This window comes from Aspergillus campestris (genome assembly GCF_002847485.1).
Source record: "Aspergillus campestris IBT 28561 chromosome Unknown P168scaffold_3, whole genome shotgun sequence".
NCBI classification, from domain to species: Eukaryota; Fungi; Ascomycota; class Eurotiomycetes; order Eurotiales; family Aspergillaceae; genus Aspergillus; species Aspergillus campestris.
The window spans coordinates 1,898,657-1,926,139 of NW_020194338.1; the positions used below are offsets into that span (position 1 = coordinate 1,898,657).

The 27,483-nt window shown below is 52.2% G+C and overlaps 8 protein-coding genes across 8 annotated transcripts; 4 read left to right on the top strand and 4 right to left on the bottom strand.

Moving 5' to 3' along the window:
- Nucleotides 1-319: 319 nt before the first annotated feature.
- On the bottom strand, nt 320-796 carry P168DRAFT_280191 (uncharacterized protein; the record flags this gene model as incomplete). The annotated part of the gene is made up of 1 exon (XM_024835857.1): nt 320-796. One exon carries the CDS (start codon nt 794-796, stop codon nt 320-322), a length of 477 nt encoding a protein of 158 aa, XP_024695408.1.
- A 4,059-nt stretch (nt 797-4,855) lies between these two features.
- On the bottom strand, nt 4,856-5,527 carry P168DRAFT_119302 (uncharacterized protein). Its single transcript, XM_024832609.1, has one exon. The coding sequence runs from the start codon at nt 5,390-5,392 to the stop codon at nt 5,024-5,026; it is 369 nt and encodes a 122-aa protein (XP_024695409.1). The 5' UTR covers nt 5,393-5,527; the 3' UTR covers nt 4,856-5,023.
- Nucleotides 5,528-6,701: 1,174 nt separating this feature from the next.
- Nucleotides 6,702-9,603, top strand: P168DRAFT_316792 (mRNA-binding protein PUF3; the record flags this gene model as incomplete). Its single annotated transcript, XM_024840052.1, has 5 exons — nt 6,702-6,771; nt 6,830-8,169; nt 8,249-8,527; nt 8,580-9,135; nt 9,200-9,603. 5 exons carry the CDS (start codon nt 6,702-6,704, stop codon nt 9,601-9,603), a joined length of 2,649 nt encoding a protein of 882 aa, XP_024695410.1.
- A 1,011-nt stretch (nt 9,604-10,614) lies between these two features.
- Nucleotides 10,615-11,527, top strand: cwc21 (U2-type spliceosomal complex subunit CWC21). The gene is made up of 2 exons (XM_024838715.1): nt 10,615-10,977; nt 11,007-11,527. Exons 1-2 carry the CDS (start codon nt 10,701-10,703, stop codon nt 11,393-11,395), a joined length of 666 nt encoding a protein of 221 aa, XP_024695411.1. The 5' UTR covers nt 10,615-10,700; the 3' UTR covers nt 11,396-11,527.
- An 87-nt stretch (nt 11,528-11,614) lies between these two features.
- Nucleotides 11,615-15,267, bottom strand: P168DRAFT_309633 (ATP-dependent RNA helicase ECM16; the record flags this gene model as incomplete). The annotated part of the gene is made up of 2 exons (XM_024839320.1): nt 11,615-15,007; nt 15,064-15,267. 2 exons carry the CDS (start codon nt 15,265-15,267, stop codon nt 11,615-11,617), a joined length of 3,597 nt encoding a protein of 1,198 aa, XP_024695412.1.
- A 245-nt stretch (nt 15,268-15,512) lies between these two features.
- On the top strand, nt 15,513-16,039 carry P168DRAFT_316795 (uncharacterized protein; the record flags this gene model as incomplete). Its single annotated transcript, XM_024840053.1, has 2 exons — nt 15,513-15,686; nt 15,740-16,039. 2 exons carry the CDS (start codon nt 15,513-15,515, stop codon nt 16,037-16,039), a joined length of 474 nt encoding a protein of 157 aa, XP_024695413.1.
- A 958-nt stretch (nt 16,040-16,997) lies between these two features.
- On the top strand, nt 16,998-19,936 carry P168DRAFT_249690 (uncharacterized protein). Its single transcript, XM_024834183.1, has 8 exons — nt 16,998-18,184; nt 18,310-18,501; nt 18,551-18,729; nt 18,786-18,897; nt 18,950-19,010; nt 19,058-19,344; nt 19,396-19,496; nt 19,570-19,936. Exons 1-8 carry the CDS (start codon nt 17,336-17,338, stop codon nt 19,850-19,852), a joined length of 2,064 nt encoding a protein of 687 aa, XP_024695414.1. The 5' UTR covers nt 16,998-17,335; the 3' UTR covers nt 19,853-19,936.
- A 242-nt stretch (nt 19,937-20,178) lies between these two features.
- On the bottom strand, nt 20,179-25,184 carry atrF (ABC drug exporter AtrF). Its single transcript, XM_024834184.1, has one exon. The coding sequence runs from the start codon at nt 24,902-24,904 to the stop codon at nt 20,303-20,305; it is 4,602 nt and encodes a 1,533-aa protein (XP_024695415.1). The 5' UTR covers nt 24,905-25,184; the 3' UTR covers nt 20,179-20,302.
- Between the last annotated feature and the right edge of the window lie 2,299 nt (nt 25,185-27,483).

Here is a 27,483-nt window from a genome sequence, read left to right on the forward strand (position 1 = left end):
CTTGCTGTATACAAGTCAGGTGCGATGTGCCCTGGGCAGGTTTCGGGTAGACCATCCATTACAGAAGTAACAATAAACCCGAAATTCAATGGGCGGGTAGTCGACAGAGTGGATATATCGGCGTATGTGCAAGTGAAGAGCAATCGGAGCCGAGCAATATGAGCAATAAGAAGTGCGCAAAATCTTGGCCGGAAAATCGTCAAGTTTTTGTTTGGAAGGTCGTTGTTGAACGGAATAAGACAGAGCTGGGTGGGGGTATCGTCGGGATTATAAGGAGGGTCGGCGGTCAAGCGTTGGTTGCGAAATTGTTTTGATTGTTTCATGACCATCTGCTCGTGTCACCTTTCTCCTTGAGTCCACCCATGCGGTCGATGTCCAAGGACTGGAATCGCTCCGCATCGCTGGATTGATACGGGGGCAGTTGTTCGCTGCAGGGCTCCAACCCCACACCGCCCGCATCAGTAATTCGCACGACGACCACTCGCCCGGACTTGCGTTTCCCCATCTCATCTTCCTCCTCCGGGAACGTGATGCGGATCTCGGGAACGGGACTGGGGGGCGGGCTGGACGAGTTTTCCATCAGGCTGCGTTTCTCATCGTACACGAGGACGGACTCCGTCCTGGCGTTGGGCGACGCGGATATCGTGAGGCGACGCGGGTTCGGGACCTGGCCGTTGTGGACGGGGAGCTCGAGCTGTTTCCGATTCTGACGCTTTCGGCGCAAGACAATGAGGCCACCAACCAGGGCGAGGCCAAGTAAAATGAGGACCAGAAGGCAGATCAGCAGATCGACCATTGCGGGGGAGAGTCCATCATCCCCATCATCGCGTGGGACGACCCTGGGAAGGACGGGCATGTTGTGTGATGGGCGAGGAGATCTGAATTTCTTTCCTTCGTGTGGGTTCTCGGAGTTTGTTGGAACGATAGAATCTTTATACGGTCGTGTATATCGACAGGAACCGAAAAGTAGTTGCAAGAAGGTATCGGATCCGTGGAATGAATGGAGAGGTTCCCAAGAAAGAGGTAGGGAATCCTCGGCGTAATTTACGTGCTGAGTATCAATATACTCGACGTTTCAGATGAGAACGAGAGAATATGCCCAAGGGCAGTTCGACTGGAAGGCTGGTTGGGTCGTTATCGTGACGTGGGTCCAAGGAGGGAACTGGGAGGGCAGGAAACCGATCTACAGATCAGGTTGTTTACGATCGAGAGAAAGAACGGACAGCAAGGCGAACAGCTGAAAGAGTGAAGCTGACACCTGCTATGGGGAAGGAAGGGAGTAAGAATGAGAGGGTGGGGGGGGGGAGGTTGGAATGAGTATGTGAGGTGAAAAGGAAAGAAAGAATAAGGAAGGGAAGAAAAGAAAACAAGAAAAAAGGGAGCGAGCGAGATAGAAGAGAAGCGAGAGCGAGAGTAAGAACTAAGAAGGGGGGGAAGAGAGGGAGCCTGAGAGCCTAGACACCTGACTAGGCTGAGACGGGAAACGGGCGTTTTTTTTTTGCCCCATCATCCATCTTCCGATACTGGTTTGTCTCTCTTCTCTCTTGGCCTGGATGCACGAATCCTATCTGTTCGCTAACCTGGACTAAGGTGATGCTAAAGGTTGCTAAATGGGGCTAAAGGAATGCTAACTTGAGATGTAATCTCCCCATTCTGCCTCTCCAGCCTATGATCGTCTGGTTGTCCCTGTCGATGAACCAAGCTTCATCCGAATTGGCTGGTGGAGACCCCGACTGGACCCACTTGGCTCCCTAGTCGGTTCTTTTTTTGGCTCTCGGGCCCCTGAGAGATGGATTGTGCTCATCAGCATGTGCATACCTATTTCCTTAACGAGGTTGAGAAGCTGGAAGACAGAGAGAGATTTCGCGAGGACGAATGATGGTCCAAGAATCGGACTAAGATTGTTAGTCTGCTAGATCTGTCTGCAGTAACATGTCCGACAGTTTGACATGCAAACAAAAACTGTGGAGATCATCCGGGTGACTCCACCCTTCCTTCCCATGGCTACCGTCGGGTCGAATCAAGGGTTTTGTTATTGTCTTAGTTGCCCGGGTTTTGTTTGTTGATTCGGGCTGCGACAGAGGGATGGACTTTGGGGAATTCCATCTGGAACACGGGGATTCGATACATTGAGCTGAGTCACTTGTTTCGACACTTGGATCAAACCTCCCCCTTGGGTGCCTCATCTAGTCACGGGGAACAAGGTCATAATTGGCCAAGGTGGGAGACACGGGGTAATACAAAGAGCTCACCCGCATCTGGTGCTCGAGGCAGACGGAACTATCTCCCGCTTGATAGTGGACAAATGGAACGTTGGACACAATACTGACGCTTCGCAACATTACTGGCTGACGTTTTTTCAAGTCCTGATCCCCCGGAGAAAGACATTATGGTCCCCATCGACCGAGTAGGTTCTAGACAGTTCCACTTCTAGGCTCCTCTGATTGCATTATAGACTTGTATACTTTGTTTGGCGAATGGGGAAACCACGGCTACAGGCAGATGCTAGATAGTGAGATACCTGACCGGGCGACGAGCTGTCTACTCGAGTGCCCCATCCATGTAACGAGGGCGGATAAACCTCGGTCTTCAAGTCACGGTTTGAGCCTGACTGTCATCAATAAATAAGCTTCGGTCGTGTCAGGGATATCGGGTTTCTGCCGCAGGTACCAGCGGACCCATGTCAACCTTTTTCGTTGAAGGTGAAAACGGCATTACCCTGCCACGATTTCCCTCGGCGCGATGTAACCGACTGTTTTAGGCATCGCATCAAGACTGATAGCTCTAAAGCTTCAAGACTGCCGGGTCCTTGACACCCGAAATACCCGCCCATCCCTTCCCTCCATGGGGTTCGTGTCACGGTGTCCATGGTTGATAGGCACAATAATTGATAGAATGCGCCGCCGACACGAGAATTAAGTGGCCAGTTCCATCCAATTCAAACAAGAAAATCTCAGAGGCCCGGGCCCAGTCTGCGCGAGGTTGAGGTTACAGTTTGCAGTTCCCCGGCACTCCATCCAGGATGGTAGGACTATTAAGGCGGCTCTGTCAGTGAACAGCGGGAAAAAGTTCAGAAAGAAAGAAAAAAAGAAGGGGAAATAAAATGAGATGAGAATTGGGAAAAAAGGGCACGAGTCCCACCCCTTCCTCCAGCGTCCCCGACATTCTCCCGTGCATTTGGATCTACATACAATCCGGGGATGGGAAATCCCACGCAGGGGAGAGATGGGTCTCGTCGGAAGTGGGACCATTGCGCGCGAGTCACTAATCAGGGACAACCATGGCAAGACACGGTATCGTGAGCCATCCCTTGACTGTGACTGGAGAAGTTTTTCTGGCCTTGCGAAATGAGTCTGTCCAATCGATAGCATGGGTTATCCAGGAAACAGCGAGACGAAAGTTGGAGGCGCATTCAGCCTACCACTGGGGTCGGTTTCGGATAGAAGTTAGCAGTGGCTCGTGGATGGAAAAAGAGATCGAATCAATTCAGTCGACGCATCCATAGTGGAAGGCCCTCGCAACCACCCCTTGGTTGAATGCAATGCTGGATGAAACCTAGTGATATGGATCGTAAGCAAGGGGATTATGAGGTAGGTCGACCAGCACTCTGAATTGAACCAAGGGATCGGCCATTCATGAGGTTTGTGGAGGAAGGGATGGTTCGTCTGCGCCTGAAAGCCGTAATGATGCCAATGTGACGGGGGCGCGTTGCCCCCAGCAATTCCTTCCCCCCATGGACCCATGGACGGATAAGAACAATATGAGTTGGCACAGGCTAGGAATCATCCCGATCAACCTGGAGATGACAAGAATTCAGTAGTAGAAAATAAACACTAAAATGATTGATCCACACGATCCGATTCGGTGGTTGATTGATGACAGTGTTGCATCCAATGCACGAGGGGTTTTCTTTTCCTTTGCTTTTAATTTTCTGAACTTGGCAGGTCTTGGCTCCGGGGGAGATGCCTCGAGGTATACGGAGTATCGCAGCTCAACCTCTTCTGCTCGTGGATTGAACGGAATGACGTATTCTGTGAAAAACATTGAATCCACCAACTACGAATTTCAAACCTTGTCGACCGTGAGCTGCTAGGTCAGTAAGAACTGGTTATCAAGAGAGCATGAACGGGGATTCCGCACCTAGTCATCTAGTGAGTGCTACGGCTAATAAGGATCCCCAAGCTAATTTAGTGGACCCGATCGGTCGGACTGGAGCACAGGTTAAATCTCCTGCTCTGTTTGATGGCTTCTGACTGGAGGAGCTTTGGAGGCAGTCTGATAGTATAGTACCTCTGATCTTCCGGTATCACAGATTCAATATAGGCGTCATGAGGTGACCAAGGTGACGGACATGTGGTCAATTCGAACTGTGCATGTCGTAACCTCAGAAATCGACTGACTCCGACCAACAATGCAATTGAGATCGATCCACGGCAGGCCATTACCATGGCTTCTGGCGGTCAGCCCGACCCAAGACTGTTGATCAATCTCTCCTGCGCCAGGTCCGTTCCACGACATCCCACAGGACCGGAATCCACCGAGTATTTCCTAGTCCAAGTCAGCGGAGAAGAGATTACAATAGATTACATCAGGAGTAAAGGTTAAACGATCAAATTAAGAGGGGAAAGGGAGGGGGTGGAAAGGAATGAAGGGGAAAGACAGTGACAGCTCGTAAGAGGAGGTTAAATGGACCCGTGGAGGATGACAGAATGACGAGATGGCTGAGTATCACCGGACGGTATGGGTTGATACCGCTGCGGCTGCGAGGTACCTGAACACAATATAAGGGTTCCATACATTCAGCAAGTACCTGGCCAGATCGACAGATCGCCTTGGCTCACCAAAGGGTATTGTCGTTTGGTCACATGGCTGTAATGAAAAATACGGGCGATAGTTCCCAGCCCATTCAACCTTCCGGGCTTATCGATCGTTGACGCTGGAATTGCGATCGAAAGACTTCATCTTCTTCTCTTTCTTTGGTTTGATTCTATTTGACTTGATTTTGTCGTTTCCATCGTTGAATTCAAATACAACCCTCATCCCCTTTCCCTCTTCCCTCTTCTTTCCTCTTTTCTCTATCCTTCTCAACACTGTCCTTCATTTTCTTCTTCTCTTTTTTCTTCCTGCCTGAGAAGTGCTTGTGAAACGTTCGCTTTTCATTCAGGCACTTGTTTTTTTTTTCTCTCTTCTCTTTCTTTCTTCCGTCTGGTTTCTCTTCTTCTCTACCAAGTTGATCCTTTTCTTGAACCTCATCTCTACCGGGTTCTCTTTTTATCTTCCCGTCTTGATACCAGGTCGGATTCCCTGGTTCTCTCCCGTTTTCTTTTTTTCCTGTTCCCTCTATTTTTCTTTTCCTCTCTTGTCGCCCCTCTCCCTTTCGTCTGTCTTCCATCAGGTGAAAAGGTGGATTTGACTAGAATTTTTGTCCATTGGTTTGGTGGTGTCATGCTTGCTTTGGCTGGTGTCACAGCTGGTCGAGATTAATGCCGCCCTTTGTCTCTATCGATTCGACATTCCCACCGGTCAAGACTCCACTAATCACGGACTGATCGCTGCTCTATTTGCGCATCCAACACATTCTTCCCCATACCAGCTGCAATTTCACCCAGCCCTCTCACCCCTCCTCCACCACGAACGAAACCCCCCCCTTGCTGCAGCACCCTCAAAAAATACCCCATCCGAACTCCCCTTTCTCCATCGCTGTCTGATTCGAATTAAACCCTCTGGGTACGTCCGCTCCACCGTCACGTCTCCACGGGGCACATGAGGCCGATCTGCGAATTTCGAGCTTCCTGGAGCATGCACGGAGTCTAGTCACGTCGCGACAGTTTATACTTATTATCCTCCGGTCAGCTGGTAGCTGAGCATTACGCCCGACAAACGAAAGGGAACCCTTCTCAATTGTTGTCACCTTGCGTCGGCTTCGCACCTGCTTCGCTCGACCGCTCGTCATTTTCTTCCCTGCCCGCCGGCCATTTCCAACCTTCCTCCCTTTCGTCCTCACCCCTGTGATCGTCTGTATACCTTGTATATTTTTTTTTCAAATCACTCGAACTTTCGGGTTTGAAAGGGCAACGGACGAGAAAAGAAAAACAAAGAGGCTATTGTATCAGTTTCATATATTATCTTTCCCCTCACGTTGGTCCCTCTCGTGCGGTCCGCTGGAATTCTTGCCACTAGTAAGTTGACTTGTCTGTCCGGGAAGAAAGAAAAAAAAATGAGAAAAAAAGAAAAGAAAAAGAAAAATCAAATATCCCTTGGTTGAGGTTTCCACGAGCTAATGAGAATTTTTGATCCTCGTGCAGTTCATTATCTGTCGTGTACCTAAACAAGGAGCCTGTGGCTTTCGGTGCACGCATAATCAGTCTCTACCTTCCCCCGAAATCGCAGCGAGGGATATCAACACACAGAAAACGAACAAGCTTCGTCGCTTTGACGCCTACTTCCAACAGCCGACGTGATACCCCGACGCGTTTGATACTTTTCATCTTTACATAGTTACGACATATACTGCAGTGGAATGGCAGGAACTTCAGATTCGGTGCATAAAGTGCGTCTTCATACCCTGACCCGGTTGGATTGCTAGGCTAACGGAAGCGGTGATGCTATAGGCACGACCAAAAGGATCGTCGAACATGGCTCCATCCAGCATGAACCCATCGTCTCTAAACGGGGAGAGATCGCGAGGGAGGCATCCAACTATGGGGAACGGCTTTGGCAGTGGCAATCCCAGCTGGCACTCCGGGAATATATGGAACGACAATCTAGGAGGTAGGGCCCGGGATTCCCCTGCAGCTCTCATGACGCCCGTACTAACAATGCTTGCCAGACCAGAACCTGACCGAGGCCGTTCTAGAGGGGAAAGCCGGCTCGAGCTCCCTGTTATCCACGTCGGAGTCGGACGGGTGGACGAGCCGCGCCCATCGTAACTTTCCCTGGAATACGATCAACACGTCCTCAGGCACCCTGTCACGGGCTCACAATGCCAGCATGACCACCTCGCCCGTGCAGACCCGCGGGAACGATCGAAGTGTGGCGGCCCTCTCCGACCCGACCGATGCGTCGTACTTTTCCATTCCCAGGTCGTCTGCCATCGGGTCCTCCATCGGTGCGACGCCTCACAACACCTACCTGCATAGTACACCGGATGCCATCTCGCCGTCCAACGATGGCAACACCTTCGGTACCTTTAACGGTTTGAGAAATGGCGAAGGTCGGCGGCACGCCAGTGCCACCAGTGTGACTAGTTTCGGCGGGGCTGCGAGGGGGCCTGGGTTCTCCATCAAGCCCGGCTTCGCAAGCTCGCTGGACAACGCAAGGTCCGAGGAAATCGCGGGATCCGCGGCCATGTCTTCGTTGCCGCAGGCTCTACCTGATACAGCTCCCCCGCCCCTCGCCCGCAACACCTATACTCATGCAGCGCACAATTCTGCGTCTTTCACATCGCACCGGCCGACGCACTCGTCGTTCCCGTCGTTCCATTCAGATAGCCAAGGGTTCGATGGTCGGATCGGGAACGGATCCGCAGATTTCAACCGATTGCAAATAAATGACAACAACATGTTGCCGTCGCATTCCGTGGCAAATCGACCGACCTATCTGTCTAGTCCGTCTCTGGATGAGCAGTTCGCCCGATACAACTATCAACCAGGGGCCGACGATGTCGCCTACCAGACGGTGTCGGGCTACCGAGGGGACCCTGCGGCGGACGTGCAGTTGGGTTACCCAGCGATCAGGCCGCGGATTGGGGACAATGTCTCCCCATCCGAATATCGGATGGATAGCCCGTTTTACAATGGTCTGGACGGTAATCCCTCCGCCATGCCGCACTTTCGAAATTCTTCCGGGAGCCGCTTGTCAGAGCACCAAGCCGCCAACGTGGAGCGACGGTTGCGAGCGTACCAGGCCGATCATGATTTTCTACCGGCATCGGGAAACCCCTTACAGCAACGGTTCGCTTCCTCCAGTCGACCGGCTTACGACATGGTCCAGTTTCCCGCGGCACATCTGACCCAAATGGCCGGCGTGGCCCCATACTACGGTGTGCCCCAGTTTACCGGACCTGCTATGTCTACCAGGGGTTCCCGTGACCAACCGTCGCCGCACCGAAGTATAGTCCTGGAAGAGTTTCGCGCCAACAGCAAGGGTAGTAAACGATATGAGTTGAAAGTAGGTTTTTTTTTTTTTTTTCTTTTTTCCCTCCTTCAGGCGGAAACGCGCGCGACACATGCTCACACATGGACCGCAGGATATATACGGACACATAGTGGAGTTCAGCGGTGACCAGCATGGGTCTCGATTTATTCAACAAAAGCTAGAGACGGCAAATAGCGATGAAAAGGAACAAGTCTTCAAAGAGATTCTGGACAATTGCATCCAGCTCATGTCCGACGTCTTTGGAAACTACGTCATCCAGAAAATGTTCGAGCATGGCAATCAGGGCCAGAAAAAGTTGTTGGCCTACAGTATGAAGAACCATATCCTGGTTTTGTCCTTGCAGATGTATGGGTGCCGTGTGGTTCAGAAGGTGAGCAGTTCTCATCCACCTGTGGCGCTCGTCGCTAATCGAATATTGGCAGGCCTTGGAATACGTCCTTACCGACCAGCAAGCAGCGATGGTCAAGGAGTTGGAGCCATCCGTGTTGCGCTGTGTGCGTGACCAAAACGGCAACCATGTCATCCAGAAGGCTATCGAACGGGTCCCATCCGAGCATGTGCAATTCATCATCAACGCCTTCAAGGGGCAAGTCGACAAACTTGCCACCCACCCGTACGGGTGCCGGGTCATCCAACGGATGCTTGAGCACTGCCAGGAGGCTGACCGACGTTCCATCCTCGAGGAGCTCCATGCATGCACATCGAAGCTCATCGCGGATCAGTTCGGCAACTACGTGATCCAGCATGTGATTGAGAATGGCGATGAGGAGGACCGGGCTCAGATGGTCGCGGTCGTCATCTCCCATGTGATCACGTACTCGAAGCACAAGTTCGCCAGCAATGTGGTCGAGAAGTGTATCGAGTTTGGAACGGAGGCCCACCGGCAGGAGATCTTCCACCAATTGACATCCCAGGATGCCGACGGCAACAGCGCACTGCAAGGCCTCATGCGCGACCAGTTTGGGAATTATGTTATTCGTGAGTTCTATCTTGGATCTCTCTCTCTCTTCCCCGCGTACTCCATTGCTAATACCCAGGGCAGAGAAGGTTCTCGCTATGCTCAAGGGTGCGGATCGAGAGGCCCTGGTGGAGCGGATCAAGCCAATCTTGAAAGATCTCAAGGACAAGTCTCACGGGCGGCAAATCATGGCCATTGAGAAACAGATCTCAGATTCGGAAGCTCCTGCGGGTCCACTTGCTCACACGACGGCGTCGTCCACCACGCCCCCCAACTCTCACAAATCCTCCCCGCAGCCGCCCAAGCGGTCCGTGAATGGCATCGACAACTGCCGGGTTCCTGTAGTCGGGGCTGCTCCGCCCACGCCGCCTCCCACCGACACGCAGTGCCCTGGGGATGCTTCTACTGAATCCAAGAACATTACACGAACCACTGTCACGCGCTTGGCCGAGTCGGAGTCTGCAGACGCCGCCTCTGTCGGTACATGATATACACCGTTGCTTCTATTGATATATTTTTTTTTCTGTTCCCTCGGTGCGGGGGCATGTTTAACTTTTAATTCGGGGCGTTTACATACAGGTCTATTATGGGGAATATGAGGTATCTATCACTAATGGGCTTTGGTGCTTTTTTTTTTTTTATCTTTTACTTGTCTCTTCTTTTTTTCTCTTTTTTTTGCTCCCTCTCACCCCACGGCATGACGACAATCATGACCCAGAGCCGTGATGGGAATAGTGCTGACGCCTTTTCTTTCTTGCCTTCATTATCTCTTTACACTATCACTATTTCCATCACCTTTTCACCCCTCGCGCCTCCCTTCTCGACATATTCTTCACGCTTTATATCTTTAATTTGTGCATGTCTTTTCTTCCCGAAGCTGATGTGATGAAACGAGAACACGCCTCCATAGCTGTCAGTAAATGGTTCTATTGTTTCTTTGTTCGGATATGAGGGATCGGCGTCTTAATGGGTGAAACAAAGGGGATTCGACTCTGGAAGGATTTACAAAAATGGGGGAACAAACCTTGGACATAGGGGAAGACCCGGAAATAGGATGACACAAGCACATGCCTGGTGCATGTCGAGGTCTGTTATGTCGGTATACAGCGAGTAGGCTAAATTGAACATTACTCCCCATTTTTTCTTCTTTTTTTTTTTGTAGGATTTGTCTTACTTGTACTGTAGCAACAGCATTGTAGTAACAGTAACGACTCTACTGAAGTACATACATTGTTGAGATGTTTGGTTGTTATCCGCGTTATCTCCACGTGACCTATCTCCGATGCGGAACTTCGCCACGGCTTGCAAAGCTATCTGGACGTCGATCTCGACTGCGACACTGGTTGGTATCAACAGCGCAAAGTACCTTCTTACCTACCTTTACGGCTGTCACCGTCATATCTACTACCGAGCAATTTACCAATATAAATACCTACCATCAGCCCACCACCGAACAAAGACCACAGCTCAGCGAAACCTCCAATCCACCCACCCACCCACCCAACCCATCCAAACACAACTCAACAAGAAAGCCCCTCGACATACACATACCTACCCATACCCAACAACAAAAAAACCAAACAAGATGTCCTCCAACGTCGGCCTCTCCACGCCCCGAGGTAGCGGCACATCCGGCTACGTGCAGCGCAACAGCGCCTTCATGAAACCCCGCAACACGGGCTACGGGGCGCCTTACCCGCCCGTCGCCGGCGCGGGCGCCGCACTGGACGCGGGCAAACCGTTTAGGCAGCGGATGCCGGATCGGCAGATTCTGGAGCATGATCGGCGGAGGGAGATTGAGGTGAGGGTTATGGAGGAGAGGGAGAGGTTGGAGGAGGAGAATGAGGAGATTGAGGAGATGCGTGAGGGGGATAAGAAGGAGGAGGATAAGGGGGGAAGAAGGGTGGGGAGGATGGGGAGGTTGATGAGAGTGGTGATGGTGACGGTGATGGTGATGGTGAGGGGAAGAGGAGGGTTCTCTCCGAAGAGGAGATCGATGAGCGGTGTGAGGTTTTGAGGGCGAGATTGTTGAGGGAGTTGGATGAGGATGATTTTTCGAGGGGAGGGCGTTCCGGGCCTGCGGATGGCAGGAAGGACGGGAACAAAGGCAGGAAACAGTTCAAGGCGTATCAGGTGCATGAGCTTGCTGAGGCGAAGATCGAGGAGAGTGAGCGGTTGCGGAGGGCGTTGGGGATTAGGGAGGATAAGGAGACGGGGGAGATTTCGAGCTCGAGGGGGTATCCTGCTTTTGAGAAGAGGAGGGAGAGGGAGAGGTATTAGTCTTTTCTTTCTTCTTTTCTTTCTATCCGGGTTTGTTGGTTTAGGCTTTGGCGTTAGGGTTATCATTATCAGGTACCTACTATTACTATGTTGATCAAAATGAAGACGATTGAGCTGAAGATTAGAGAAAATACAAGCGTCTACAACTATCGGTCCACACAGTATTAGGATAGTCATACCATCATAATATTCAAAATCATGGGTATAATATATACACTACTAAACAAACTTTTCAATCACCCAACCCTCCTTCGGGTCCTTCCTCTGAACCACCTTCTTAGCCGGCAACGGCCACCCCGTCCCCCCACCTTCACCCACCAGCGACGGAATCACCCAGCACGCGCGGCGCGGGGGGATCCCATCGATCTGCTCAATCTTGCCAATAGGCTTCCCATACTGGAGAAGCGGGGTGCCGTGAGCAAGCGCAGAAAGCTGCAGCCCGCTGGGCGCGACGAGCGGGTGCATTCTGATCTTGGGCGCTTGGTCGGAGACGACCGACGGCGCGGACTGCTGGAGGTGCGTGTAGATGATGTACTGGGGCATTTCCTTGGGGGTGAGGCCTGCGATCAGCGACGACGGGTGGACGTAGACGGCCTTTTCCTGGAGCTCGGTGGTGGGGCCCTCGCGCGACTTGAAGAGCGTTAGGTACGGGACGTCGATGGCGCGCTTTGGGGTTCGGTCGATTTCGGGGGGTACGGGCGCGAGGTCTGCGCGGATGGCGACGTTGTCGATGAAGCCTGCGGTGATGATCTGCTTGAGGGCCTTGGTTTGCTTGTCTGATGGTTCGGGGAGACGGGGCTGGTATGCGCCCATGATGCCGGGGTTGTTGGCGCGGACGATATCTGCGAGCTGGCTGCGGAGCTGGGCGGCTTCTTTCAAGCCCTTGGCGCGGAGGAACATGCCTTCGCAGAAGGACTCCCCGTCGGGGGCGTAGGCGTAGGCGCAGATTGCGGAGAGGTACTTGAGCGCGTCGGAGGTGTCGTCGTGCTTGCTGAAGAGACGCTGGGCTCGCGCGTGGTCCTTGGCGCGCTGTGCCCGGGCGGTGTCTTCGAGCCGGTCGGCGTTAGTGTAGACTTTTCTCTTGGTGTCTTCGTCATGTTGCGCGGAATTTTGCGCGGGTACCGCCGGTGGGTCGATCTGGTTTGCGGGGACAAACAGGTCCCCGACTGCGAGGGCAGCAACGAGCGCGATGACATAGGGCATGCAGCCGTGTTGGTTGCCGATGTAGAGCATCTTGCTGAAGCGAGGCGACAGGGGGTAGGTCGACAGACGCTTGCCGATCTGGGTGATTTGTCCATCGGCCGTGAGCGCGCCCAGGTTCTTCAGCAGCTTCTCGGCCTTGAATAGGCCCTGGCGGCTGGGCGGCGTAGGGAACGGGAAGTTGATGACATTGTGAAGACCCATGCTCTTCATCTGTAGCACGACTCCTTCGATGGGCGTCCGCAGGATCTCTGGCTCGGTGTATTCGGCGAAATGGCCTTCGTAAACCGCGGATGAGTATAATCGATAGCAGTGGCCGGGTCCTGTTCGACCGGCTCGTCCTGCTCTCTGGTTTGAGCTGGCCTTGCTGATCCAGTCGACTTGGAACTTTTGTACCCCCGTCTCCAGATCGTATTGCTTCTCTTTGGCTCGTCCGCAGTCGAAGACATATTTAATGCCCGGGATCGTCAGACTTGTTTCGGCCACGTTGGTGGCTAGTACGATAAGCCGTGAGCCTTCCGGTGGCTGCTCGAAAACCCTCAACTGCTCCTTGGTAGGCAGCTGCGAATACAATGGGAGCACGTGTACCTTCGTCGACGAGTCCATTGCTTCCTCGCCCAAATCGAACTCCTCGTCTTCTTCGGGGTCATCCAGACCGGTGATTTCGACGTCACTGTAGTCATCCTCCTCATCACCAATATTGGATAGGTCAACCCCTCCAATATCAAGATCCTCTGCCTCCAGCGGAGCATCGTTCGCCGTGATTTGGACCTTGGCCTGTGTGAGATCTCCTCGCTGCGTGGGTTTGAAAGTCTGCTTGAGACGCTTGGCGAGGCTTCTGATTTCACCCTGTCCGGTCAAAAACACGAGCATGCCGCCAGGAGGCAATTTGCGATGGCCTCTTGAGATCTTTCGGAACGATTCCTCCACATAATCGCGATGCGTTGTTTTGGCGAAATGCACCGTGACAGGATACTGGCGGCCTTCGGCTTGAACCAATGGCGGAGGTCCCAGGCGGAACAAGCTTGTGTTCTGGGTAAAATCCGAAATTCGAAGCGTTGCAGACATGACCACAAGTTTCAGAGGTTTGACCTTCGGATCCTCTGCGCCCATCGTCTTTCGCAAGTCGACAATCCGGCTTACCATGCCAATGAGGATGTCCGTGTTGACACTTCGCTCGTGAGCTTCATCAATTACAATGATGGAGTACTTGCTCAGAGAGAAGTCTTCGGCAATTTCACGGATAAGGATACCGTCGGTCATGAACTTGATGGCGGTCTTGCTGGAAACTGTGCTCTCGAATCGAATCTGGTAAGAGACCTGGTCGGAAAACTGGCCCAACTCATCGCCGACACGTTTGGCCATACTGACGGCGGCAACCCGACGGGGCTGGGTCACTGCGATCATTCCCGGATTGGGACTGTCGGGATTGCCGTACCCAGCTTCGAACAGGAACTGTGGGAGCTGCGTAGTCTTTCCGCTACCAGTGGCTCCCCAAATCACGATGGCAGGATTGTTATGGATTGCTTCCATGATCTTCTGCTCCTCACCCACAACAGGAAGCCCCAGGCGTGCATTCTGAATCTCTTCAGTCCGGTTGACTGGGACACTGAAAGCCTTCCGGTAAGGGTTGCCCTTGGTCACTTGAAGCTCTGCGGGAAGTGGCTCCTCGAGATCGACGGTATTTCTGACGGGCTTTTTAGATTCGAGGACGACCGGTTGCTCTTCGGCGGTAACTGGAGTGGTGGCGGGTTGGAATCCCACAGTATCGTTGATCTGTTGCCTGGCCCAGGACTTGAAGGCGGATTGACGGGGCATCGGCTTAACCGAGCCATCTTCCTCGTCTTCTTCATCCTCTTCGTCCTCGTCACTGTCTTCATCGCTGTCATCCTCAGAACCGTCCACTGACGACTCTTCGGAGTCTCCTTCGCTGTCCTCATTATCCATGTCCTCTTCGTCGTCGTCGCTATCCTCCTCTGATCCATCGTCTTGGCTTGTCGCATCGTCTTCCGAGCCGAATCCTTCCCACGGGACATCCTGTACTTCAATCACCGTGGGTTTCGGTTTCGGTGCTGGCTTTCGCTTTTTGAGGACAGGGAACCCATCCGGGCCCAGCTCAAGAGGTCGCTTCAAACCGCTACCGACAGCCTGCGTTTCTTTGGGCGGTGCTGCAATTGCACCGGCTTTATTCGTTTTCGGGTCCTTCTCGACGAAAGAGTCGTCTGTCTCATCGCCGGACAAGTCTTGGTTCATATGACCATCGTGTTCCGGACGCGAAGCTGAACGATAGTCGCCATCCTCTCTTTTGCGTTTCCCGAGCTCCCTCGTACGCAATAGGCCTGAAGTGTCAGCTTTCGACTCGGCGAGCTTTTTCAGCAGCTCGACATTCTCTTCTTTCTTTAATTTGTTTTCCTGCTCTAAGTTAGTATACACGGACCCTATATGATTCTGGTATGATCCTCGCATACAATGTATTTATCCAGACGCTTCTGTTTCTTGGAGGAGATATTCGAGTGCTGCGCTCTTAGATTCTCTCTGAGATCTTGCCGTCTGGCTTCCTTCTCACTTTTGGAGACCGGTTGTATCTCGGTGGCATTCGAGTCTACCACGGCGCCCTTCTCCTGTTTCTGGCGGTGCTTTTGCTTCCGCTGGCGAGGGACGAATTTGGGCATTTTCAATTCTGTCTGCGACTCCTCCTAAATAAAATCGGAGTAGGACGAGCAGCAATCCCAAGAAGAATGAAGATTGGAGTAGACCAAAAAAGAAAAATTCGGGCGGCGGTGGGATTCTGCCCGCCGATCGGGGAGACTGCGTTGACCGCCTTGGAGCATGTGCCGCTGACGGTTCCCCACCTTGGCCTTCTGTTTACCAACCAACTATCTAGACATCCAATTCGAAGAAAGAAAGGCAATCCACCATGGCTAATTCATTTGACGTCAACCAACTCCCAGATCATCTGGACCTCCCTTTTCCTGCTGCCACGAAGCAAGCCACTGGTGTGATCAATGGAGTCCCAACCGATGTGATGTCGCTGAGCTTCAGCGATAAGATCCTCTTTACCATATCTCAAAAAGGCCGGCTCGGTCACTGGGTTCGTGGTTCACGCTCTAGTGATCCTGTCAGCGCGTAACTAACTTGCTGCAGCTACATGTCCCTCTGGGCAGTCAAAACCCAGGCACGGATGGGGCGCACACCATCCCAGAATCCGCAGATGATGACAGTCTTCTTCCAATGGCTAGCTTGACTGCTACTTCTTTGCTGGGGGGTCGGCTTCCTGGACATGAGACCATTGGTCAGCTATACGCCCGTCAGGTGGCTAGTATCATTGTGACGAAGAACCCCAATGAGAAACGTCTGCTCGTTGTTGGGATCGGGCTTGAGACCGCCGAGGCTGATCGCGATGTCTTTTTTGGAATTACGGATCTTGCGCTTCAGTGCATTTAAATATTCTTAGTTGGGCCGTGGAGGTAGCCGAAAAACGATGGGTGGAAGAGCAGGGGCGATGCATGAGCTCAGAAATATGAAGAAGCCAGCAGCCATCGAGGCACACAACTTACAAGACAACGATATACTATGGCCCCGGCAGTCGCTTTGGTCGCCTTTTAGGGTGAGAACCCGCGCATCTCAACAAACCCGCGAAGATAGTCTCATGTCCGCACGGCGGATCTCTCATGGCCCTGGACAATTTGAATACCAAGAACAGCTCAGCCGATGATCGTCGAAACCTTTTACAGCAGTTTCTCGTCATCGCGGATCAAGGAATATACGATCAGAAGCTCTTTTACTTCCAGACCGATGGCAATAAGTCATACGATGCTGGAAACCTCGTCCAGACCCCCTTCTCGCAGCAGAAGATATGGTTGTTGAAATTGCCATGCTACCGCAACCATCAAACGATTTTCCTGGCCGTTTCCCCACACGCCTGATCAAGAGAAAGCAGTGCGTGTTAGTTTGGACAGGATACAGGTGTGGGAAGAGGCTCAAGACAAAACTAATATAGTCGTCTTCCATTCTCGTGGCACTTAGACCAACACGTCCTACTGTTACTGAAAGACAGTACAACATTGACCGTCTTCTTTTTTTCCTTGTGAGAACTGCTTTTTCTACTCTCTACGATATAGACCGAAGTAGTGAATTCTAGCCTCGAGAGCGATAAATATCTACGAGCACCTTTCTTAGCTTCCAACTCTACGTTGATTGAATGATGAAATGCAGTTACCATACCTCTTCATAGTCGTCCTTCTAGTAGTCATTACAACCCTTTTTCCAAAGATAGAGCTTATAGTATAGAACGGTCTGTGACCGTTCCGATCACGTGACTGCATCGAAACAACAATAATCACTGGTAGTTGAACCTTCTCCAACTCCTCTCTGCAGCTTCTACTCCATCACTCGCGTTCCTCTGCTTTCTCATCGTGATCTTGTGGTGTCTAGCATTCAAATCACTCTCACACGCCCCAAGACCCGATTTGAGTTCCATGAGATCACCCCTGCGCTCACTGCGTGGTAAAACCGCGTACACTAGTAGCGCCATTTGCGTAGTACTATTTACATAGTACTACTTTTCTGATCTTACCGACCTTTTCAACAATATCATTCTACACAGGGCACTCCATTTTCCGTGAAATGGTAATACTTTCGTGAGACAACCAACTCACTCTTTCCTACCATCTCCTTGTCATCTCAGACATTTGTTGTCTCTATCTTGTCACTTGGAACCCTTACAGCCAACTCTCCACCATGGATGCAGGAGATCAGGAAGACCAAGAGCTTCGAGAGGCTATTGCCGCGTCATTGAGTGATGCGCAGAATTCGAACCATGGTGTCTCTCACGGACCCCAACAAGTTGTTGATCTTACAGCTGAGTCAGATGACGAAGTAGTCCCGATCTATCCAAAATCACAATCTTTGATAGGCTCTGAGACGGACGATGAAGCAGGCGAGGAGGAGAGCGATGATGACGATGAAGACCTCAGACGGGCTATTGAGCTATCCGTACAGGAGGAAAGTGATGTCGAAATCATACAATCTTCCCGCGTTGATCGTACAAGCGAGCATTCAGTCCCTCACTCTTCGAAGGAACCTGAAAATCCATCGGTTGGTCAAGAACACCGGACATCAACGGGCATTCTGGGTCTAGATCGGAAACAAATGGAGCAAGAGCGCCTAGCACGTCTAGCCAAACGAAAGGCTGAGCGTAGTGCGTCTACTGACGAGCGCGATGTTAAACATCCGCGGATCGACTCTCCACCGAAGCCCCAGAAGGATAGCTCAAAGGACGCCCCTGTGTCTGATACAGCAGGCAATCTAGGTGGCTCCAGTCAAGATATTTGTGGGAAGATGCAGCAAAATCCCCAGCCATCCCTTAGTCCGTCCGTTCAATTTCCGATGGGCACCGTCAAGAAAACATGGGCATTCAGCTGCCACAGAATGGGCGACGATATCAAAATTGAAGAGGTCTTCCAAAAGTCTGATCTTGAACTTGCTGTCTTGAGCTCGTTCATGTGGGACATGGAATGGCTTTTCTCAAAGCTGGATACAAGGAAGACGCGTCTTCTTTTGATGATGCAGGCTAAGGACGATGCTACTGTAAGTCTTCCTATCGGTATCCAGATTGGGATGCTCGCGACATCACATTGTCTATTTGATCGACTTCTGCGACCTTCTCTGTTTACAGTAAGCACCTATCACGTTCCAAGGCTGACCCTTTCAAGAAACGCCAATATGAGGCCGAGACAGCTTCCTTGCCTAATTTGAGACTCTGCTTCCCACCTATGGAGGCACAAGTGAATTGCATGCATTCAAAATTGATGCTTCTCTTCCATCCTCAGTATCTCCGGATCGTTGTACCAACAGCCAACCTCGTGTCTTACGACTGGGGCGAGATGGGAGGTGTCATGGAAAACGTATGTCGCATTTGGTCTCAAATATTTTCGTTAGCTAACTGGAACGCAGAGTGTCTTTCTGATTGATCTTCCCAAGAAGAAAGAATCAGCAAGCGATACCAGTGCAACGGCCTTTTTCGAAGAGTTGGCCTATTTCCTTAAAGCCAGCGCCTTGAATGAGAATATCATATCGAAACTCAACCTTTTTGACTTTAGCAGTACCTCTCACATTGCATTTGTTCACACCATGTAAGTGCATTGCATTGCTTCTAGTACCTGTCGCATTGGAAGCTTATTCCATTCAGTGGCGGCTCGCATACAGGGGATGCATGGAAACGAACAGGGTACTGTGGTCTAGGACGCTCAGTTGAAAACCTGGGCCTACGGGTGTCGAAACCTCTCAACCTCGACTTTGTCGTCAGTTTTCCTCGATCAATGTCTAGACTACAAGCCACGCTAACAAAAACAGACATCATCCCTGGGATCCTTGACTGACGAATTCTTGAGATCACTGTACCTCGCAGCGCAAGGTTAGCTGGCAACAAGTAGCAAAACAACCACAAACTAACTATCCAAGGCGACGACGGAACAACAGAATACACTCTTCGAACCGCAAAATCCTTCCCAGCCAGGAGCCGCACCGGCCCCAACCGACTTATCCAGAAAAACACCGCCGCAGAATGGAAGGACAGCAGATTCCGGGCGTATTTCCCCTCGCAGACGACAGTCGACGCGTCCAAGGGCGGGCCGAACTGCGCAGGAACAATCTGCTTCCAGTCCAGATGGTACAACAATGCGAAATTCCCGCGGCATATCCTCAGGGACAGTGTAAGCGAGAGGGGAAACGTACTCATGCACAGCAAGGTGTGTCCACCCGCCTTACAATCATGATATGGCAGTTGTTAACAGTGCAAGATCCTCTACGTGAGACCGGACGAGCCAATCCCACTACCCAACAACAAACAGTGCCAAGCATGGGCATACGTAGGAAGCGCCAATCTATCCGAGAGCGCCTGGTACGTTCCCAAACCCAAGCCCACTCCCACAGGGAGACACCGCAACACCGCTAACAAAACACCACCAAAACAGGGGCCGCCTCGTCCAAGACCGCACAACAAAAGCACCCAAACTCAACTGCCGAAACTGGGAATGCGGCGTCTTGATCCCAGTCATCAACGACTCAACGTCCGCACCCGCAGAAAGTAGAAGCCCAGACCAGGAAGACAAACCACAGCCCGAATCTTCACCCCAGGAATCAGCAACCCATCTAGACGTGTTCAGGAATGTTGTCCCGGTGCCGATGCGTCTCCCTGGTGCGCAGTATGGGCCGGATCGGAGACCGTGGTATTATATGGAGACTGATTTGACCTGATCAGTTGATCGAGGTCTTCATAGAGAATAATGTGCAGATGGGAGGGGGATAGATACTACAAGAAAATGAGACGACAGAATGGATTAACTAATGAATAGTACACTTGTTCCAATGATACCTACTATTATTTCACTATGTATGGGTTGTTTATTTCAGATTTGATGGAATTTGGGAGATAGCCATTGTTCTTCTTCTCCATAAGAATTCGAACAGTATAATCGATTCTTAAGTAGGTATACGGATCTATAATTGAAATATTCGATACAATCAATTCATCTATAATGAATATGAAATAAATACACAAGTGAAATCTATATCTCATTCATCATAACCATCATCTCCTCCCTCTATCTTTTCTCCTTTCCATCCACATATCTAACACCCACAAAATAAATAATAATTAAAATAAAATAACAAAAAAGAAAAAAAGAAGAAAGGAATACAAAATATCTACTCCTCCACCTTCTTCTCGCTCCTCGAAAACGGCTTCTTAATAACATCAGCCAACAGCCCCAACCCGCCAAACAAATAGCCCACCCCAAACGACCAGCCCCTGACTCTAACAGTGTAGATGAAGAAATACACCAAGAGCCAGTTGATGATCACAAAGGCCAAGAAGATGCCGAAGCAGCGCCACTTGTCGCCGTCGTGGACGTTCAGCATGCTCATGTACTCGGTGCCGTCCTTGTAGGGACAGTACTGGCAGTCTGTGGAGGCATCCGGGTTGACGAGGTAGCCGACGCGGGCGAGTTTGTCGACGAAGGCGCCGGCGTGGTCTGCGCAGGTGGAGCCGGGGGGCGGGTTGAAGTGGGTTGCTTCTTTGGGGGAGCAGTGGACTTGGACGGCGGGGAAGACGGCGGCGATGACGCCGCGGAGCCACCAGGTGACTGGGTTGACGTAGTACATCCAGTATTTCCAGAAGACGGGGTAGGTGCTGTAGGGGCGGACGATGCCGTTGAAGAGGTTGACCATGACGAAGAAGAAGGGGAGGACGTTGGCGATGACTGTGAAGGAGGGGGCGAAGGCGCAGATCCATTGGCCCCAGCTTGCTTGGAAGAGGTAGAAGAGCATTGACATGAGGAAGACGTATCCTGCTGTGCTGGAGTCTGTGGGGAAGCCGACGGGGTAGTACCAGAGGAGCCAGTAGATGAGGCTGGAGAGGATGGCCATGGGGATCTCGCAGACGACGTTGGCGGTGCAGAAGGCGACCCAGCCGTAGATGCGGCTGGGGAATTCACGGGCTTCCCAGAGCGCGCGGTTCATGTAGAATTTGGGGACGACGCTGTTGAGGACGACGGGCGGGATGAGAATGATCAGGAAGATGGAGAACATGCGGTTTTGCATGCTGGCGATGGAGTCGTCGAGCATGTAGAAGGTGAACCCGTTGAAGATGCCGATGATGACGCTGACGAAGAGCTTGCCGTAGTAGTAGGACGGGTCGCGCCAGTACTGGCGGAAGATGCGCTCGGTGAGAAGCTTGGTCTGGGTCCAGGTAGGCGCGGCGAACTCGTATTGAACTCCGTGGTCAGTGATGGGGATCTTGCTGCGCTCTGCGGTCAGGCGCTGGATCTCGTTCCTTAGGTTCTGGTTCTGTTCCGAGCGCTGCCAGATGTCATTCCAGTCGACCTTTTTGCCGTCCTTGGTGGTCGCCTTGGCGGCGGTTTCGAGCACGAATTCGGCGACGTTCTTCGAAGGGGGACACACTGCTCCGTGGTCTGCGAAGTATTTGGTCACGTCGCGACCTTCGGGGCCAACGGGGCCGAAGTAGAAAGTATTTCCTCCGGGGTTCAAGGCCAGGATCATGTCAAACTGCTGGATAAGCATGGACGACGGCTGGTGGATGGTGCACAGAATCGCCTGTCCCGCCTGGGATAGCTTCTTCAGGAACCGCACGATCGAGTAAGCCGCCTGACTGTCGAGACCACTGGTGGGCTCGTCCAAGAAGAGAAGAAGGCTTGGCTTCGCAGCCAGCTCGACGCCGATTGTCACCCGCTTCTTCTGCTCGACATTGAGGGAGCCGATGATCGCATCCTGGATGTCTTCGAGTTCCAGTAGGTCGACGATCTTGTTGACGTAGTCGAGCTTCTCCTCCCGGGGAACATTCCGGTCCTGACGGAGCAATGCCGAGAATTCAAGCGCTTCGCGGATGGTAGCAGTGTTGTCGTGGAGGTCCATTTGCTCGCAGAACCCGGTGCCACGCTGGAAATCGGTGCCCAGAGAATGGCCGTCGACCAGCATATCACCAGACACGACGCCCATCTTCTGACGCTGGGCCAGGGTGTTGAGCAAGGTGGTCTTGCCCGCACCAGACGCGCCCATTAGGGCAATCATGAGACCGGGCTTGGCGTAGCCGTCAATACCGTTGAGGAGCTTCCTCGTTCCGTTTCCGTATGGGACCGTGTATTCGACATTGGACCAGGTGAAGACCCTGTCGCTGGACGACAGCTTGTTGAACGGTTGGGCATCTCCGGATGAGCTCGCCTCTCCGCGTGCTAGCGCCGCGTTATCTTCCGGTCGTTCGACCTTTTCTTCATCGTTTTCCTTGTTAGTCTGCGCCTTCAGCTTCTTCGCACGGCTCGACCGCTTGAAGACGAGGGCGCCACCGCCACCGCCAGTGAATGACAGGTATTCGGCAGCGAGGACGGTGACCAAAAGATACAGCACGGTGAACGCAATGACGACACCAAAGTTGCGCCAAAGGTGACTTCGAGTGAATTGGAAGGTGGCCTGGAGATACGCAGAGCCCGAGACATCCGCGTGGCCGAGCTGAGATCCTGTGAGGGAGCATCCCTGGTATTTCGGATCGACACCCGGGCCCTGGGGGATTAACATCGAGGGATTGCACTGCATGACACGATCGGAGAATTCATTGGTAAGAACCGACTCGTAGCTGTACGCGATCGGGTTGACGTAGAACAGCCACCCGAACCAGATGGAGCCGTTGATCAGGTCTTGTTTGGGAATCACATAACCGACGAACAGGACCAACACGTTCAAGGCGATGCCGCTGAAGCGAACCGCGTCGTCGATCGTCGGCGACAGGGCGGCGAACATGCGGTAAAGAGACGTGATGGAGAACGTGGTCGTATACACAAACAGGAAGTAGATGAAGAATTTTGAGACGGTGACATCCAGCCCAGTCATGAAATAGACGATGACGGTGAACGGCACCACCATACAGAATATAGACGGTATATCCAACACCACGCGGGCGATTGCGACTGCCGAGGGACGGTAAAAGGCATAATCCTTGTGGCGCGCAACGATGCCACGCCCGGTGACCGCGGGCATCAACTCGGCCAGTTGCAGCCAGCCCAGGAAGAGAATCGAGAAGAACAGGGCACCGCCACGGGTGAAGGCACCGCTGGTATCCAAAGATTCACCGTAGAAGAGAGACGAGACAATCAGGCCGTTGGAAATGATGATAAAGTATTTGGTGTAGAGAGACGTCCTGTCGCCCCAGAGAAGCCAGAACTCGCGCTGGACACACGCCATGACCTGTCGGGGCAGGGACACCGTGTAACTGGAATTCTTGGAGACCGTTTTACTCTTGGACTGGGCGACAGACTTCTGGAAGCGATGGGTGTCTTCCTGATTCGTGTCCTGCAGTCGCTGCTCGTACTCGCAGACCTCGTTCCAGATCCGCTTATACTCGCTGCTCTGTCGGAAGACTTCCTCCAGTTCCTCGGCCGTCTTGGGTGTCGATGCCTCCCTGCCCGGTTGGAATTGACGGGCGTTCGGATCGCACAGCGAGGTGAGGAAGTCGGCCGTGGTTGACTGCGTCTGACAGTGAAAGCCAAGGTTGATGAAGTACTGCTTCGCTTCGTTGGCCGGTCCCTGGTAGAGCATGCGGCCCTCGTCGATCACCGTCACCTTGTCCATGAGTTCGTAAATACTTTCGCCCGCCTGGTACAGCGTGACCAAGGTGGTCCGTTTGCTGATATCGGTCATGATGCGGAGGGACTTGGCGTAATCGAGCGCGGTGCTGGCGTCCAGGCCGCGGGTGGAATTATCCCAGCAGACCACCGACGACTTGGTCGCCAGGGTCTCGGCGATACTGACTCGCTTCCTCTCGCCACCGGACACACCGCGAACGTACTCGTTCCCCACGGGGGTGTCCTTGGTGTGGGTGATGCCGAACATCTTGAGCAGGGCATCGATGATGACGGGGATGCTGGCCCGGTCGTGTTTCTTGGTCTTGTTGATCAGGGAGAACTTCAATGTCTGCCACACGGTAAGGTTGGGGAAGTGTTGGTCGTCCTCGGGGTTGTAGTTGACTTCGCCACGGAACCGCTTGAACTGTTCGTCGGCGGACAAGCCGCCGTAGTTCACATCACCCTCCACCGCGGCAAAGGCGCCCCGATCATTCGCAATGGTCTTCAAGAAGGTCGAGCAGCCGGCGCCGGGTCGACCCAGCACGAGCATCATCTCGCCCTCTCGGATCAATCCGCTGAAGTCGTGGAGCAGATCCCGGACCGGGGGCGCCTTTCCGAACCGCAGCGGCGGGATGAACTGGCCGAGTATCCGGTACAGATCGGGACCGAACGTCCCCAGCACGGCATCGGGCATGGTACGGACAAAGGAGGCGCCGGTCTGGACACCCTTGACGGTTACATTCTTGAACACCACTCCGACTCGTTTGGCGGGTTCTCCTGCCGTGGTCCGTCGTTCAAGATGGCCGCCCAACAGAAACTCGTCCAGATCGAAACCGCCCTGGAATTCTCCTTCCACATCCTCCTCGCCTCGTCCTTCCTCCTCGTCCCGGGGGTGACGGGCACCGTGGGAGGGCAACGAGCGCAGTCGCGTGGCGTCTGCCGTGGCGGAACGGGTCCGGGTCAATTCTCGTCGCATCTCCTCGAATTCCTCCATCGCACCCCGTCGGGACACGGTTTCTTGGGCGTGTTCGCCCCATCGGCCCTCGATGGACTGGTCGGTGAAACTGGTGGTACTAGAATCGAATGTGGAGTCGGGAGCGTCTGCATGATTAAAGCTGTCATCGCGCGCGCCCTGCGCGTGGGACAGCGCCTCGGGCTGGCGAAGTTCGTCCGCCATGGCGGGAACAATTCCTGTTTTGTTATATGCCAAAGACAAGGGTGTGGTGGGTGATATTTGCGACAATCGATTCAAGAAGATATGAGATGAAGGCGATAGATATATGGGCCGAAAAGCTTCTTCGCGGTTTAGCCAATTAAGTGACAAGACACAAGAAGCGATAACAATCAATCAGATAACTAGTCAGCTATACAGCCAAAACCACGGACTATGCAACCGATGGTTAGGCGAATGGGAAGAAGTGACGCTCTTCGACGGCCGTTTTTCAACACAGAAATTCAACCACCAGGGCGCTGGACCTCGACATTATGTAGGAAGAGGGGAGGCTATTGAATCATGGTTTATAAACAGGGATTGCTTGTTAACACCGACGATAACACCGGGGACTCTAAGCAGAAAAAAAAAAAAAAAGAAAAAAGAAAAAAAAGGAAGAAAGAAAATAGGGTGGATTTGTCAGGCATCGCAAGCACGCATCCAGGGACCCATAGGGATAACGGAATAAACGGAGCAATCAGGAGAGAGAACGCGGCCCCTCAACATCCGGCGCAAAGTGTTGTGGGGCGGACCCAAGGAGAAAGAAAGGAAAAAGGCCCCATGAGTCAGGATGAGCCATGAGGCTGTCAAAATGATGGGACGAATCACATTGTCCGTGACGGTTTCAGCCAAGGTCGGTTGGAAGCGACCTCTGATCGCCGGCCAGATGCATGCCAGGCAGAGAGAAATGGCCAACCCTGATGAACACAATCCATCACATGGGGTGAAATATCCTGGAGGGAGAGGGGAGGGAGGAGAAAGAGGAGGACGTCTAGAGGAGGAGATGGTGCGAGAGAAACGCGTCTGATTGGAAGCCTGGTCAATCTGGCAGTTCCCACTCCAGACTCTTTACTGCCTGAGGTTAGTGTCTTAGTCAGGTAAGGCATCCAGGCATTGTTCGGAGATAGAGCCTCGGGGTTAAGGGGCTTACGGAGCTGAGCTTACTCATTGAGTCATTTCTAATCCTTGATGATGATGATAATGATACTCATTCATTATCATCTTGACTCAACCGGGATAGCCACATGGGCTGGACCAGTCCACTTTTCCCCCCCTCTTGCTGATTCTGGAGGCATTCTGAGTGGTCCCAGGAGGATCGACTGGTGACGAACCCACAATTCACCTGCAGCTCTGGAAGTGGACTCTGGACTAATGAAAGGCGGTCAATCACTTGAATCATGTTGGGCTGATTAATTCATCCATCCTTACTTTTCTTTTTTCTGATTTCCTTTTCATTCCACCAGGCAGAGAGGATATGCGACCCACTTTCAAACTGAGCTTGATCCATACCGTGTCAGCGACGTCCAGCTCGGTCTCCCTCATCGGGTTTCCACGTCGCTTAGAAATCAATTCCTCGAATCGGATCCTCCCTGGAATCTCTCCGAGTCTCTTTCCGACCTCGAGGGCTCCGTCGGATCTTAGCCGTGCAATCAGAATGCGCGCCTGATTCCATCGCACTCGGATCTATCATATCGGCTTTAAAGTTTTGATTATTTTCACGCCCCACGGCTTTCGAAGATTCTTTACCCCCTACCAACCTGTTTCCTCTTTCTAGTGGAAGGAAAAGGAGAACAAAGAATGAATTTCAGAAGCTAAGAGAAGAGCCTAGAGCTAGACCATCTATGATCGGGTGTTTCCACGGAATAATAAATACCACCCTAATGATCAAAGGTCAAGGTTCGAATTCCACCCATGCTTGATTTTGATTTTAATTTTATTTCTATATTTATATGCATATGTCTTGGTCATAATTTGTAAGCTCTAGATTGGGCATTGGATTTGGTGGAGTCGATCAAACCACCTACCATGGTCTCTCGTCGGACTCTGGCCGAGCTTAATATCAGCATTCCTGCAGAATACGACGACTGTGGCCACTATTCCCACTTTGGGAAAGGAAGCACATCTGTCTATATCTCGGTAAAGTATTCATCCCATGGCAGCCCAACAGATTGACTACCCCCGCCAATGAGCATAGATATGTTCATTGCATCCTAAAAGGAGTGTGCCTATGTATATGCACGGTATATATCACTCCGATACCCATTACACCCTCAAGATGTCATATGGAATAGCGGTGATGCCAACGCTCACCTGACTACAATCAGCGTCTTGCCTGGTCTTCAACTGCACTCTGCACTCTGCACTCTGCAGGCTTGACAGTCTTCCTGACACATCACTCGCTGTGTCCTTCTCACAGATCTCGTCACGGTCATCCCGACTCGTCGATTGTACGTTTCCTGAAAATGCTGCAATCGACAGGTTGGTTTCGCGGCGGGATCGCATAGTATATCCGTCCCAATACGGGCAATCAAACCGTTGTATGAATCCCACTGATTGCTGACTGCATGGACCTCGAACTCAACTCCCACATGAAAGTGATCTTGCATCATTGTCAAGTCACGCGTAAGATAGTATAGGATATATAAAATACGGATGTTTCCACTTGCCTGACGGAAGTGTCATAGGCTCTCCGCCCAACTCACTCACTTTATCAAGGAGTCATAGAAAGAGACACGATTTGGAGAATATGACGATATAATTGTATA